Here is a 16,793-nt window from a genome sequence, read left to right as displayed (position 1 = left end):
ATTAAACACACTGATGGCTAGTGCTATACTTCCACAAAAGGTATTTCAGAATGTCTTCAGTGCCTCGAAATTTTCTCTCCACAGCTTTCAGAGTGCCACATCTTTCTGAAATGTCAACAAATGTTATTCTATCCTCCCTCTCTTTGCTATAACTACTGCTGCCACTTCTCAGATTCATGGCACTCTTGGTTCACCTTCCATTATTTAAAAAAAAATCCATCAATGCTACATTTGTTTTTCATCCAACCATTGCTTTGCCGGTGGAGATTTCATAGACTTCTTCCCTCTACACTTATGTTAGAAGATTCCCACAAGCGTGGTTTTAAATACTAGTTGCTGACATATTATACGTCTTGGCTGTGGCATTTTCTCATACACACCTCTCTAGCCCACGTTCCTTCCTCCTAGCTCAACCCAGCTTCTTGAGGCTGGCCCATCCTCCAACTCAAACATGTATGCCAAGATGGATGCAACATTTTGCTGAAGAACTATCTCTTCTATAGTGGAAAACCTTGTGGATGGAAGGCATAAAATTCACAGCCAGTCAAACAGTAAGAGAAAACTGGTGTAAGATCTTTTATTAGTGATATATTACCCCAAAAAAATTCTGAAAAAAATGGATAAGAAGTATAAATAGAAATGTTGAAAACGTTAAAAAGTGGATGGTACCTTTTATCGACCTCACCGCAGTGTTTGACACAGTCGATCAGGACCTGTTGGTCCACCGCCTCACAAATGTTAAGATACAGGGAACAGCATTAGGCTGGTTAAACTTGTTCCTGCGGAACCAGGGCTACTGTTGTTGGGGGAGGAGAGCTCCCTGATGCTCTTTAATATCTATATGCGCCCCCTGGCAGAGCTGGTCCGGAGTTTTGGGCTACCATGTCATCAGTACTCGGATGACATCCAGCAGGTCTTGACAATGGCGGGCTGTCCTCACTCAGCCCCTGAGGCTCTCCAGCGTTGTTTTGAGGTAGTGGCTGGTTGGTTTAGAGCGAACAGGCTGAAATTGAACCTAGCGAAGACGGAGGTTCTGTGGGTGGGTCATGGGGAGGTGCCGGCCGATTTTGGACTGCCTGCATTAACTGGTGAGGGATTTCAGTTATCCTGATTGATATGCAGTCTAGGAGTGATTCTGGACGCCAAGTTGTCCTTGGAAGCCCAGATCTCTAGGACCGCCCAGACTGCTTTCTACAATCTCTGGCAGGCACACCAGTTGGCCCCATATCTCTCCAGTTCTGACTCTGCCACAGTAATCCATGCAACGATCGCATCTAGGCTGGATTATTGTAATTCACTCTACATGGGCCTTCCCCTGAATTTGGTCCGGAAATTGAAGCTCGTGCAGCATGCAGCTGCTCGACTCCTAGCCGGGGTCTCAAGTAGGGACCGTATCATGCCTTCATCAGCGGCATACCATGTCCTTCATCAACTGCATTGACTGCCGATCAAGTACTGGGCCATCTTCAAAGTTCTGGTTTTAACCTTTAAGGCTCTATCCATATTGCCCGAATAGGTCCCTTTGTTCATCAAAGGTGAACCTTCTGGAAATCCCTGGCCCAAAGGACGCCCAGCTGGCCTCAACAAGGGCCAGGGCCTGTTTGGTCCTGGCCCATACCTGGTGGAACAAGCTGCCTTTGGAGATCAGGGCACTGCGGGATTTAAACGAGTTCTGCAGGACCTGTTCCTCCAGGCCTTTACATCTGGCCAGCCAGGCTGAACCATCAGGTTACATCTAAGCTTCCCGTGGTCCATGTAGGGAAGTCGCCATGTTTGTTACTGGGTTTTACTGTTCTGAATGGTTGATTATGATTTAATTTTTTTAATTGTATCTATTTATTATTTTATTGAATTGTATGTTGCCCTGAGCCCTTTGGGGTAATGGGTGGCCTAGAAATCAAAAATAAATAAAATAAAATATCATGTGTGGTAGGCAAGTGAAAAGACAAAAAATATTGGAAGGAAGTGCATGTTGCAATTCAGAAAATTTCAAAATTAATTTTACTAAGCTAAGGATATGTTCGTGGGCATTTTGCCAAAAAAATTCAAAAATTTGGGAAGAATTGTTTATATATAAAATAACAGTGGCCAGAGTAATATTGGTAGCAAAATGGAAGGCAGAAAAGGATCCATCTTGGGAAGTCTGGGAAAATAAATTAAGTGAATATGGAGTAATGGCAAAGTTAATGAACTATGTGAATAAAAGACCAGTTAAAGCATTTCAAGACAAATGAATAATATCTTATTTATACTATTTCTAAAAAACAAGAAGGATATATACGAATTATTAATAGCATTCCTAATATATTGTATTGAAAAGCAGAGGACATATAACTGTAGTATGGGAAGATGATCATAACAGATTAATTCAATTTAATATGTGGGGAACATTTTTAGAAATTAATAATAATTTTATTACAAAAATTTATATATATTTATATATATTTATTTCATTATAATTTATAATATTGTTGAACATCAGTATTGGGTTTATTTATTATATAGGGCATTTTATGACTTCTGGATAATCACTATTTAGTGCCCATTGTTATAATTTATTGTTCATAACTATTGTAATCATTTATAGTTTATTGCTTATTATATCACTGTTTAATGTATTATATTTTCTTTTTGTCTTGGAATGCAATTGCAATTTGATGGATATGGTTGTTAGTGTTATTTTCTTTTCTTTTATTATTTTCTATTCTGTTCTGTTGATATCTATCAAAATAAATAATAATAAAAGCATAACATGTTCAAACCTCAGTCAGTGGACTTTCACTCTAACCCCTCCTCTTCTCATCTTGGCCATTATAGTTACTCTTTCTGCCAAAAGAGAACCTCGCCATATATTTTCATCTAATTCCAAAATAGTATCTGCTTTCTGACTAACCACATATCATAAATTGAATCCTAATTAAAAATGCAGTATCCAATTTTTTACAGTCAGAGCACTAACCCCCCCCCCCCCCCAAAAAAAAAGCAAATGAAGATGCATCTTTAAAATCCACCATCCAATAATCAGACTTGCTGATATTGGCAACACTTGATTTCTCCTCATTTGACCTGGTCCCCAAGAGAATTTAGAAGGCTGTATGCACTATTCAGTCTAAGCAAATTCAATAAAAAGTGTCATCTTTCCTATCTGTTGTTTCTAATGCTCAGAACCAAAACATTTTAAGCAGAGTCATTTGCAACAGCTCTATTTAACTCAAAATACCACTGTTTTGTCCCAGTCTCCGACTACAAAAATATATAAGGTTAGATCCTATTTTATAGAACGATGTCCCTCTTTACCTTCCTCTAGCAGTCCCCAAGGCTGTGGTTTAGGGGTACTTAAAGGCAAACCCCACTATACCCAATGGCTGCAGTGAACCAGGGCAGACAGGCAAACTCAACATTACTTTTCTCTTCTATTTGCAGAAGTACAGCTCCAAAGGAAGGAGTGATTTTGCTCCATTTTCCGTCTTCACTGCATCCTCCCCTGATGCCTAGCACTGGCTTTTGGGGAATTTTGTAAGGATTGATAAGGGAAGGAAGGGAAGAAAAATGAGCCACTATGAGTGGCTTCCACGTGACTCATAAGCTCCAATCCTTCCGCTGCATCCACATTTATATTTAAAAGTTGCTGATCCACATCTCATACAGAAAGATTCTTTTGCACACAGACTCAGCTATTCACGCGGAACAGAATATTTGCCTTGCAGAGGGTAATAATACTGTGCTGTGTGCACCATATAGACTTGCACATTGAATGTATTTTCCTAAGCAGGGTCATTACTAATCTTAGAACTGGTTCACACATGCAGACAACGAACTATACCTCATTACCTTATTATTACAAATTTGATATGAAACTTTTTTCTTACCATGGTGTTGATTTGTGATTGTTCTATCACAAATGCAAAGTTATCAGCCACCACTTTGGACATGCAAGGCAATTTCACATACACTGTCTAAATAATACTAGGTAAGCATCTGCACAATGTATTGTACAGAAAGGGGAAATGATATTGACTGACAAAAATGCAAATCCCGTTAAGAGAAGGGTTCCACTGCACGTACAATTTATAAAGCCCTGAAACCGACTTTTCTAAGGCAATAAAGTTGCACACGAATGTATTGCGGAACTGCATATCAGGGAGGCATATTCAAGCCTGTGGCCCATGGTCCTAAGAGAGAGATCCCCAGTCTATTTCTTGCAACCACCCACCAGTCACCTGGAGGATACTACTTAAATGCACTGAAGGTGGGCATTTTTCTTGTCAAAACTTTGGTCCTGCACAGATCCAAAGAAATGTGAAGACTGAAAAAAACAACTGCCGGCTTCTGTGACTTGCAAACAGGATTCAAACAGGACTGAAAAACCAGGTGGACTGTCTGTCACAATTATACAACTGGATTCTTATTTATTATAGTTATGACTCTATCCCAATGTGGGTGTTCAGATAATCATCATTCAAATGTCAGAGCCCAGAAAAAGAGGTAGTGAAACATAAGTGGGCCTGGAGATAGATATTCATTTGCATTTTGAATCACAGAGAAGAGATTTTCCTCTTCTTGAGTCCTTGGTTATGTTTTCTGCTTTACATGTCAGTACAGGATGGAAGACCTCTCGATAACCCAAAATGGCTCACTTGAAAGGCAGCCTTGATTGACTATCAGCAGCCAGTAGAGGGCATCAGAACTAGGTGACTGGGGGTTGAAGACAATCAGTGGGGGAAAGAAATAGCTCAGCAGGTTGAGCACAGATGTGTGCAGTATGTTCAGAAGAGATATGATGCTTGGATCCTGGGCTGCCAAATTCTCAGACACATGAAACTGCTTTATTTGACCCTTGGTTCAACAAGCTCAAGTCAACACTGTCCGGTCAGACTAGAGGGACTCTCCTGGATCTCTGGAAAAGACCTTTTGAATTACTTATTACCTGATCCTTGAACCCAGGACTTTCTGCATGCCACAAAGATGCTCTACTGCCAAGCTATGACCCCTCCCCAACATTTTTTTTGGATTTAAATCCCCCCTTTCTCTCCTGCAGGAGACTCAAAGGGGCTTACAATCTCTTTGCCCATCCCCCCTCACAACAAACACCCTGTGAGGTAGGTGGGGCTGAGAGAGCTCCGAGAAGCTGTGACTAGCCCAAGGTCACCCAGCTGGCGTGTGTGGGAGTGCACGGGCTAATCTGAATTCCCCAGATAAGCCTCCACAGCTCAGGCGGCAGAGCGGGGAATCAAACCCGGTTCCTCCAGATTAGATACATGAGCTCTTAACCTCCTACGCCACTGCTGCTCCTTCTATTGTCAACTTCTATTTGCTAGCTTAACATCTCATCCCGCTTCTAGGCACTTCATAATGGTCTCAGTTAGTTCAGCAGCTCCCAATTGTGGCAAAGTTGTGTAGTGACTGGTCTCATTATTTTTGGAGATCCATACTTCTTTTACCATCATCAGGGTTCAGACCACTAAGGCAGACAGTCTGTTGGTTGTCTACCAGTACAAGGCAATGGGCTGAGTATCAAACTCCAGTACAGCAAACACCAATTCCAATTATCTTGCTGCTGAGAAAAATTACTGTTGCCTTGGTTGTGCAAGTCTACCAAGAGCTGAAAAGGCAATTCAATTTTCTGAACTGTCATCACAGAAAACAGAAGTGGACCACACTATGAAAGTTTCCAGAAGACAAACCTGCACAATTAGCATATCACTGTTCCATTTTCACATTCATCTTGGAAACTCATTGGCTATATGGCCATGTGAACCTTTAACACTTTAAAATGAACAGTTCAATTTACTGAAATAAAACTGCATCATCTGCTTGAGAACCCATTTCCTGCTCTACTTGAATAACTGTTATTATTCCTGCAAATAGTTTGGAGAAATCATCATTTCCCTCTTCCTTTTCAGTTTACTAGCTTTGAGAGCTCATAAATCTTTCTATATAAATCTGTCCCACTGCATTAGACAGAGGACTCCATTAGAGCTATCTGGAAATGATGCAGAGTGTTACCTGCTGATTTTGAGGGAATTAGGTGGAGAACTTGTGCTGTCCTACGGGATGCGAGGAGCAAAATAAGATCCCTGAAATTTCCACATCTAGCGGCAAGAATCCTTGGTCACTAAAATCTGTAGAAATCAGTAGTCATCATTCCTCCAGATTGTACTGCAAATATGTTTACTTTTTCTAAAACTGAACAGACTACTGAGCCTGATTTCATCACCTCCACCACCAGCATTCCAGCAACTGTGCAGGATGGCACACTGCAGTCACCCTTCACAGACTTATGGACTGATCCCACTGTACGAAGAACAGATGCTATCTCCTTGGTAAAAGCCCAGCCATGATTTGTTATCCTTTGAAGAAGAGTGAAGTGGTTACTTCAAGAGGAATACTGTGAGTGCTCTTAGGGAGCAGCACATTCTCTGACATGGCATATTAATATTTTTATCGGGGTGAGGAACACAGTCCTTGGATCATTCTGTGTTGAAGTGTCTTAGACAACCGTAGTCATACCATCCTTAGAGCGCTGCACTTAGTACTAAGTGGTTCATTTTCACTCAGAAGGGATTCAGAGAAGAGTCACAGTCATGTTAGAAGAAGAAAGCCATATGAAAAAACTTTAATAGGAAACTCAGAAATTACCATTCAGGTTTAAAATCGGTCCTGTCCTTATTGAAGGAAACAAGCAGAGAAATGGAGGTACACTCACTGCATGCTCATGAAGAGCCACCAGCAATCAAAAGAGCCACATGACTACTGTGCACCATTCTACCAAATACAGACATCCAATACCAATAATTATACCTTATATTATTGTATGTATCTAAAACTTTTTTAATTCCCTGAGTACCTCTGCACACATAAGGTTATCTCTCCCCACTACTATTGAACCTTGGCCACCTGTTGTGTATCTTGAGTGAAGAGAAAAGATTCCTTCTTTCCTTGACCTTAGCCTGAGTCACACCAGGTCAGGTGAGATAGTGATATTACCAAGGTGCCCAGGGAAATACCAGAGTAAAACCTCCACCACCCCCATTATAGCCAGGTTATTCTTTCCTTGGGTGGCTAGTGTGATGGTTTTACTCTCTCTCTCTCTCTCTCTCTCTCCTCTGACATCAGAATGCTCTCCCAGTAGAGTCCCCAGTGCTGGAATGAGGGAACAGCTGCTGAAGGGGGAGAGTCTATTGAATATGACAGGTCTATTACTGACAGTCCTGGAATGATGCCAAGTGCTCAGGGAGGCTCACAGCTTGCTCATCCTCCAATCCCTCCAGCAGCAGCTGGAGAACCACCCATCAACCACAAGCCTTATTGGGCAATGATCATCTGGAGCACAAGGAGTGTGCTGCACTAGGGAGAAGCCACAGCAAGCGTGTCAAAGAGCCCCATGAAGCTCCACGGCCACTGTTATCATGAAAGTTGAGTTTTGTCACATTAAGAAATGGCCTGATCAATGCTTCATCCCATCATCATCAAGGCACAAAACTACACACAATATAAACCCAATCTCTGGCCTGCTATTACTCAATAGCACAACAATCCAAAAAAAAGAAGATTCAGTGTGCCAAGTCAAGTTCAAAAGTGAACAGGTGCTTTTACCTAACCAGCTTTCAGAGAACGCTGAAATGCTGATTTCAAGTAACTACTATACATTATCTCTCCAAATGATACCAAAAACCTTTTCTCCTTCCCTCAGAGCTTCATTATTTAGGAGGAAAAAATAAATGCAGTTTTTTTTGTTTTCTTTAATTGTAAAAACGCAACACCACCAGCAGCAGAAAGAACCACACATCTTGACAGACTGCCATTATTTCTGCACAATGCCTGTGGAGATAAGAGTCACCCTCCCAGCTTCTAACCATCTCCCACCTTTCCCCAAGTCCTCTGCGTGTGTGCTTCAACTCTCCTGCCTGGCAAAAAGAAAGAGATCCTTGAACTCTCCAAATTATTTCACCTGAGTCCATAAACACAATCACTAGGAATTAATTCCTGGTTATCAACAACAACTTCAAAGATGCTTTTCTGGAACCATTGGGGGGCGGGGGAGAGAGAGAGAGAGAGAGAGAATGCAGTAGGACTCACCTGAAGCTGCATAACAACGTAGTTAAACTTTTCATTCCTTCCACAGCCTATAAATCGGCATACATGATCTTTCCCTGCCAAAAGGAAAGACGAGTATTGTGATATGCAATCAATTAAAATCTAATTAGCTCATAGCCATTATCACAGTGATTTTCAAATTGTGTTCCTGAGAACTCAGGAGTTCCTCGATGAAAAGATCAGTATTGGCAGACATACTTACCTGAAGCTTGCATGTGCATTACTGAATTTCTCCTACAAGAAGTATTTGAAAAACGTGCTGGGTATATCCCACAGTAAGGTTCAGTTAACGTGAGGGAACAAGGCCCAAAAAACCTGGCCAGATGTCTCTTACGAACTGAGCAAGCATCCTAGACATGTCCCTGCATCCTCTACAATAGGCATGGTTCCCTCAGTAGTAAAAATGATATCAGTAAGGATTGTAGGAGGTAGAAAATTTGAAAGCTACTGCATTTGATCACTGGAGCATTATAGCCAACATAAAGCCAACATGGAAAGTTAGCCCTCACTCACTTGAAAGAAAACAGCTTTGAATCATCATTCTCCCTAAATTTCTGCCACCAGACATTGTCTGCACATCGGTTGGGGTCTACGTGTACCATATTCTGCCCCGACATCCCATCACAATCTCATGTCAGTTGAGAGCACCCTCTGAGATATACCATGCAGTACTGCTTCACGAAATACATGGTTAATTTATAAAATTTATTTTCCCAAGAAGTAAAAAATGCACAGTGCCTTCAACAGCTGTACAAAAGGATTTCCAAATCCAAAAAGACCAAGTCATTTAATGGCTATTAATCATAATTTGTATATGGTTTTAACTGGGATTGGGGTGAAATGGATTTTAACTGTTATTTGAATGATGGACTCCGCCCTGAGCCCTTCGGAGAAGGGCGGTATAGAAATTTAATAAAATAAATAAATAAATAAATAAATAACAATTAACTAGAACCTCCACAATCAGAGACAGGATACACCTGAAAACCAAACTGCAATCACAAAAAAGAAGGGAAGGTATCTAAATTGTGCTGTGCTTTAGAGCACCCTAAAATTATTCAACAGGCTACTGGTAGAATCAAATGGACTGCATAGACTGTGGTCTGTTCCAGAAGGACAATTCTTACACTCTTATACTAATTAGGGGCCATCAATGGCTGAAGTACTCTTCCTATCTGGACTGCAATGACTGTGTTTTCAAGCTTGTTGGTTTTATTAGCCGATTTTTAATGGTTGTTCATTTTAACTATTGTATCTTTTATTTTGTGAGCTACTTCAAGAGGGTTTCTGAAAAGGTAGCATACAAATGTTTTAAAATATCAATCTCAATCCACAAAATAAAAATTTGAACTACTTTTTGGAAAGTAGTTCTCATTTCAGGCCCTTGGTTCTACAAGCACCTCCTTCATGCCGAGCTAGAAAGTGTTCACTGTATTTCTCAAGGTGGAAAATGCCTCTACATGTGAGAAGCAGCAGGACAGAAAATAGCAATATTTTTGGACATAGCCTTATTTGTCAAAAGCTTCAACAGAAAATAGAATACAGAAGGTGGACAGGATGAGAGAGCTGTCCAGAGGAAGTTGGTCTCTTACCTTGTAGCTTTTTTAGTACAGCTACCTCCATCTTAAGGACTTGCTTCGGCTGCTGAGCTGACTCCACTTTCAAGGCCACATTCTCACGGGTCAAGAGATCCATTGCCTCATAAATCTCCCCAAAGCCGCCACCACCAATCTTCTTCAGCTAGACAGAACCCAAAACATCAGATGGAAATCAGATTATTTGTCTGACTTAGAGCTAAGAATTAAATTTACCCTGGTCATAAGGCTGAAATCCAGTTCATACAACCATTATGGCTGGAGACGGCTGAAGGATGTCAAACATATAGCCCTAAAAACTCAAACCAAACATGTTTGCAAATTAGAAGTATGCAAGCCCTGACTGTTCACTATGGGTGCCAGTGTCATAACATCATTTGAGAAGAATGCACGTTGTTTTGGTGGAATGCAGAATTACTATTACTAAACGGCCAGGTTTAACTTGACAGAACAAAAGGAACAACTCTGCAATTTCCAACACAGCAGGATATTGTTTCAACAGTTCTTCAAATTGTGAATCAACATGTCCTTGCAAACCTTCTAAAAGTAAAAGCAGGTTGATTTTACCACATCAAGACATGAAAAATTGTAAGCACTGGGTCTAGGATTTGAAACTCCAAGGAGATTACTAAAATGTAAGAACACAGTCATTATGTGCCAGAAAATCCTTTAAGTGACTAGACTTAAGTGGTTTCTTTTTCACTTTTCTCATTAGCTATTGGATAATTGCAACATAAATATTCTAGATGACTACAGATATCCCTTCTGAGTGACCACAAATTTTTTTTATAGCCTTGATATACTAATATAAAATACCATTACAAACGTAATGATACGGCATTCATTTTCAGCACAGAAATGATACAGTTCTGGAAATGAGATCTGGGATGCCCATTATGATCCAATATGCTATGTACATTTAATATGACAGAACACACAGGTCTTTGATGAATGGCAACTAAACTGGTTAGCTTCTAAATTCAGTTCAAGGTGCTGATGCTCACGCTCAGAGTCTCAGAGACTAAGACCCTTTCCGCATGGGCCTTATACAGCACCCTAGGGACGGCAAAAAAGCTCCCTAGGGAGCTGTTCGCATGGGAGGCGCAGCTGCTTTGCAGCCGCACCGCCCTCGCTCCTCCCCAGCGACGCAAAGCAGCCATTTTCCCACCTCGCTCCCCGAGCGAGGTTTTGGGGCAGGGGTAGGGAACCTGCGGCTCTCCAGATGTTCAGGAACTACAATTCCCATCAGCCTCTGTCAGCATGGCCAATTGGCCATGCTGGTAGGGGCTGATGGGAATTGTAGCCCTGAAGCGTTCTGATGGTGAGCTTCGCAGGCAACTACCATCGCGGCTGACAGCAGCTGGAAGGCGCCATTCCCACCCGTCGACTTACCTTCCCTGCGACCGTCCGGCGCGTCACCGTCCGGTGTGGCAGCAGGCCACATTTCAGTTCAGGTGAGCTGCTCTGCTTTGCACTCCAGGAGACTGGAAGGAACAGCCATGGCACCCTGCAGTGGCACCCTGCAGTGCAGTCCAGGTGGGGGGGGGCAGGGGTGCTGGGGGGGCATGACTTGTGAGCAACCCTAGCTGTTAACTAAAGGAGTGGTTCCTAGTCAGCTTGGCTTCTGAGAAGAGCACAGCTGGAGGCGCTACTGAGAAGGTCTGGACAGGGACAGAACACAATTTCAGTGCTTACCTCAGGTGCCATTCTCCATAGTTCCATCCCTACTGAAAGATGTGGGAAAGGTGGCTTATGAGTAATGGCTAAAAAGGCCACTCAAAACTTTGTTGTGCATTACAGAAGCTTAAAAAGAGACCTGACCAATATTTACAAGTTTTGCCTATTTGGGGGGATATTGAGACATATAAATTACTACTTGAGCTATCTCCAAAAAATAACGTGAGTTAATTAGAACAAAGGGATTTTGCAAAATAGCACCACCATTATCGCGTTCATTTATTTATTTATTTAAAGCAATTATATCCCACCTATCCTTAGACTCAACATAGCAACAAGTTATAAGAACACAAGGCATAATTATCAAAACAAAAACAAGCACCAAAAATTAAAATCAATACAAATTAATCAAGGATTAAAAACAAGAGGGAGGTTAAAAAATAACATAGATTAAAATACAACCTAATCTGTCCCTCCATCAAATGCAGCATTCCTAAGAGAGGGCAGCACTAAGAAGACTTTCTGAAGAATGCAACTGGAGCATCCGGTTAGAAGGGCCTGACGAAGTTACAACTATTGAAATATGTGGCGATATCCCAGATGGCCATTGGACATTCTCCAACAATTGCTAGCTGTTGATCTCTACACTAAAATCTGAAGATCCACACACTGAATTAGAATGTTTGTACCGTATATACTCGCATATAAGTAGAATTTTTTTTTGTGCTGAAAAAGCCCCCCTCGACTTATACGCAAGTCAGGTGTATTTTTAAAAATATTTTAGGATTTTTTTACTTTATTGACTCGCCAGGGATGAAGTTTTTTGAACTAACAGCATCAAAATTGCAGGGGAATTTTCAAGAAAACTCTCCTGATGATATATTCAGTTTGGTAACGTTTGGTTCAGGGGATCCAAAGTTATGGACCCCCAAAGGGGGTGCCCCCATCCCCCATTGTTTCCAATGGGAGCTACTAGTAGATGGGGCTACATTTTGAGAGTCCATAACTTTGGATTCCCACTGAACAACTTCACCTCTTCCCTGAATTGATCATCAGGACTCAATATCTACTGATACCAACCAGGTTTGGTGGATGTTTGGTTTTATTACGAAGTTTTACCAGTAGCTGCTGCATTTTCCCACCCTGAGCACTCACACGCGAAGTCAATAAGTTTTCCCAGTTTTTTGTGGTAAAATTAGGTGCCTCGATTTATATGCGGGTTGACTTATACACGAGTATATATGGTAATATAAATTCCAAACATGAAACAATATGATTTTAGGGGAAATCTAGAGAGCAGGGTGAATAATTTTGCATGACATCCTTCAAGGGTGTATCAGGATTTTTCATCAACTCTGTAAGACTGTAGCACCAAAACAATAGCTGAAAGATCCACCTAAAGCAGGCTGAAAGACAAAAGCTTGAACTCATTAATGGGTAGCTAAAAGATCGACAATGGCATGGAAAGAGTGGACATCAGGCAGCACTTCAATTTGACTAGCTCAACTATATCTAGCATTATTGATTGGTCAAAATGGGCTGCATCCTCACTGGCTATCCTGTTGTTATGTAGCTTTCATAACCCAGTCAATATATATGGCTGTTCATCCAGCACTGTTTTATATCTTGCACTTTTGATCTACCTAGTAGGAATGTATTCCCAACCCAGGCTGAAAACACTAAAGCCGCTGAACGTGAGCGTCCCAGGGCCCTCTTTGCCAAGATGGTCAGATTCAGAGGAGGAAAAATAAAGCTACAAAGGTGAGTGTTATAGCAGGAGAACTGTAGAAATATCAAGAGGCTGATTCCCCTTGCTGGCAAAACCAAGAGGAGGGGGACAGAGAATGTGACACTCCCACTACAGCTGCCTAGAGCCATTTCCTCAACATGGAGCACACATGACCACCTGCTCACAACTAAAGGCATACATGCAAACAAAGAAAGGGATTCAGAAAATGGACATGGATTATTCCAGCTTGGGAAATCCCTGGAGATTTGGGGATGAAGCCTGGGGAGGGGAGGGGAAGGGAAAGGAAGGGAGGAGTATAATACTATAGAATTCACCCTCCAAAGTTGCCAGTTTTTCCAGGTAAACTGATCTATATAGTTTGAAGAAGGTTGAAATTCCAGAAGAACATCAGACCCTGCCTGGAGATTGGTAGCCCTAGCATGGAAAGGCTGAAGAAGAGGAAAGATGAAGATGAAGTAGCTCTGAAATTCCCTATGGTCAAAGAATGAGCTAAGAGTTTTGGAGAACAAGGATTTGAGTGTGTTCAGTGCCATTAAGTCACTTCCAATTGATGGTGACCCTATGACCGTGGTGTGATGGTCTCCTTATGGCACTTCGAATTACAATTCATAATGGACAGCCCCCCTGCCAGCATGGCCATGCTGGCAGGGCTGATGGGAATTGTAGTCCATAACATCTGGAGTGCCAAAGGTTCGCTACCACTACCCTATGAATTAATGACCTCCAAAACATCCTATCATTATCTGCCTTGCTCAGGTCTTGCAAACTGAGGGCCATGGCTTCCTTAATTCAGCCACACAGTTTTGGACTTTCCTTATGCAACCATTGATGTCAACAACAAAATATCCCTGGGCTTTAATCCAGTTGCATCATTAAGCATAACTATTTGAAGTTGTCGTCAGCTGTCCTCAGTAATTGACTGAGTGCCATTCAACCTGGATATTCTGTCTTCCAGCACTATGTTTTTTTTTCATTTTGGATTGTCTCAGCATAAGATTTTTAAGGTAAGAGACGATCAGAAATAGTTTGCCATTTCTTTTTCTCCAAAGTACTAACCCGGTTAGCTGAAGTGGCACTGCTATTGTCTATGAAAGGTGTTCTGCCAGTGTCAATTTCCACTACCGCTGCTGCCCAGTAGCTACCCTTCAAGAATTCCTTCAGTCCCATCACCATTGCAATTGTCCATTCTCTTTTGCTGTCCTGATCATTGATTCCTGAAGAGGGTGGATGCATCTTAGTCAGATATCTTAGTTGTGACCATTCCGCCTTCAGTGCCTTCAGTGACAGAGGCTGAACTCCTTGCGGTATTGCTCTCACCTTCACTGACACACACAAACCTCCTCACCATGTCAAGCTGGGCACCTAAGAGGAAGGAGGGACTTAGATCCAATAAGCTCCTTGCCATGTTATCCCAGAGTGATGGGAAGCATGCCCTATCCTCCTCTACACTGATTATATAACACAAGCATGCTTTTATTCATAGTTCTTACATAACTATCCAAGCCACTTTCTTTGGATTGCTTCTTGGCTCATGGTCAGCCCTTAGCCTCATCTAACCTTTTATGAAGTGTCCTTTCATAGGATCTATACCTCTCACAGAACATCCGTTGACATACTTCATGATGCCCAAAATCTGTGCATCTAGAACTGCTGAAAGCACAGTTCAGCAAGGGCAAATATGAACACAAATAGTGCGCCTGAGTGGTGTCAATCATATATTATCTGATTAGCCAAAAGAAGTGACAAAGCAGACAGGCAGAACTATTGATTTCTCTACTGTCTCCCTGCCACTGGCGTTCCTGCCTAGGGACATGGGGTACCCCTTGTCCCCGGGCGCATCGATTGAGGTCACGTGGGGGGCGCCAAAACATCCTCCTACACAGCGAGGGATTGAGCAAGCCCTAGCAAGCAGGCACTGAAGCAGCACTGCTCCCAGTGCCTGTCGTAGCCCCGCCCACTCTGTACGGTGGCCTGGAGTGTCCAGGGGCCCGGGGAGAAATCCCACTGGGCTCCCAGGAGCAGGACTGGGGAGCTCCGCCTCCCCTCCCTCTGACCCAGCGTGCCTTATTCACCTTAAAGTAAGTGTGGCATTACTCAGAAGCCTTCTCCCGGGCAGCAGGCACAGGAAAAGGCAAGTTGAGCAGGGAGCCCAGAAGCAGCAGCAGAACTGAAGATGATGCTGACGTTTGCTTGGTAAACCTTCAGATGGGGGTGACTTGTGAGAGATTTACATGCTTAAAAGTTAATTCCCACTTGCACTGGCTTGGAGCTGTTTCTCAGGCTAGCAGCCTACCTCACAGGGTTGGTGTGAGGACACAATTAGGAAAGAGTTGGTGGGGAGAAAGCCATGTTTGTTTGGTGGGGGGGGGGGGGTGTTTTGGGGGCGGGTGAAAAAAATCTTTGTTTGGTCGTTGGGGGGGGGGGTGGTCGTCCATACCTGGGGTGGGGGTGGGGGGGCACCAAACTCAGATTTTGTCCCCGGGCTCCAGTTTGCCTAGATTCGCCCCTGCTCCCTGCTATTATCAAATGTGACTGCCTAAGCAATAAGCAAGATTGGGAAAGATCTGGAGTGCAGAAAATTTCTGCATATGTCTGTGGTTCATACAGACCATTCTACTGTGATCTACAATGACTACTATACCGTGGCATATCTGCCTAGGGACGGAGGGTACCCTCCATCCACAGACACCACTAATCTGGTCACGTGGTGTTGCAAAATCACCCCCACGTGACCAGGAAGACGGCTGCCTCGTCATCTTTGAGCACACTCGGCCCTGCCCATGTCATCATTGATGTGGGCAGGGCCAAGGAAGCCCAAGGACACACCCCCAAGCCTCGCCCCTGTGCTTATAAAAGCAAAGGAGACGAGGACGGAGTCTTGCAGTTGTGTCTGCTCTCCCCAGAGGGGAGGGCAGAAGGGACTGCCAGCTGGGATTCCGGAGCCGAGAGCTGGGAGGGCGGGTGAGGCCTGGGGGGCAGGGCTTGGGGGGCACCCCCCCTGAGCCCCACCCCCAGAAATAGCAGGGGTGGTTGCCCAGAGAATGGCTGTCTCCAGGCACCATCCCCCCCCCCCATATGCCTCTGCTACTATACTAGTTCAGTTATTTGGTAAAACAAGCAAATGAATTATCCCTGTAGCTGTTAAAATTCTGAAAAACCCTCCAATTCACTCAGATCTAACATTACATATGGACAACTGAAGACAAAGATCAGTGGTGGTATTATCTTGCTGTCCCCAAGACAGACATATGGGGCACTATAAACCAAGACAATGTCCTAATAAAGCATTCTTTCTGATTCCCAAGATGGAAGACTCTTGAATTATAAAATCAATAAGAAATATTTAAGCTACTAGCATGCTTGCTGATAGGAACACATAGGCCCAAACTACACATAAAGAACTTATGGCAGCCAGTGAGAGCTGCCATTCTTTGTCTCCTGGATATGAGAAGATTTATAACTCTCTTTTCAGTTTATAGGAACTCTCAAACTGGAGAATAATGCTCAAAATTAAAATCGGAATTTAAACTTCCAAACAAATAATAAAATCTGAATAATTACCATTACGTTAAGGAATAGAATTTACTTCCATCCCAGCCCCAATTTAAAAGCCTCATTTTGCAATTAATTCTAATTACAAATCTTAAGAATCACACAGTTTTACTCGCATAAGT

At 42.7% G+C, this 16,793-nt stretch overlaps 1 protein-coding gene across 1 annotated transcript in view; it reads right to left on the bottom strand.

Moving 5' to 3' along the window:
- The window catches only part of TTBK1 (tau tubulin kinase 1), a 133,932-nt gene that overhangs the window by 87,647 nt on the left and 29,492 nt on the right, over nt 1–16,793 (bottom strand). The window contains exons 3-4 of the mRNA XM_048482559.1: nt 9,690–9,837; nt 8,080–8,153 (exon numbers count right to left, since the gene is read on the bottom strand). Coding sequence (XP_048338516.1) covers nt 8,080–8,153; nt 9,690–9,837 — 222 coding nt within the window. The remainder of the gene's footprint in view (nt 1–8,079; nt 8,154–9,689; nt 9,838–16,793) is intronic.

Source organism: Sphaerodactylus townsendi, linkage group LG01 (genome assembly GCF_021028975.2).
Source record: "Sphaerodactylus townsendi isolate TG3544 linkage group LG01, MPM_Stown_v2.3, whole genome shotgun sequence".
Classification (NCBI taxonomy): Eukaryota; Metazoa; Chordata; class Lepidosauria; order Squamata; family Sphaerodactylidae; genus Sphaerodactylus; species Sphaerodactylus townsendi.
This window is presented reverse-complemented; position numbering and strand designations above follow the sequence as displayed.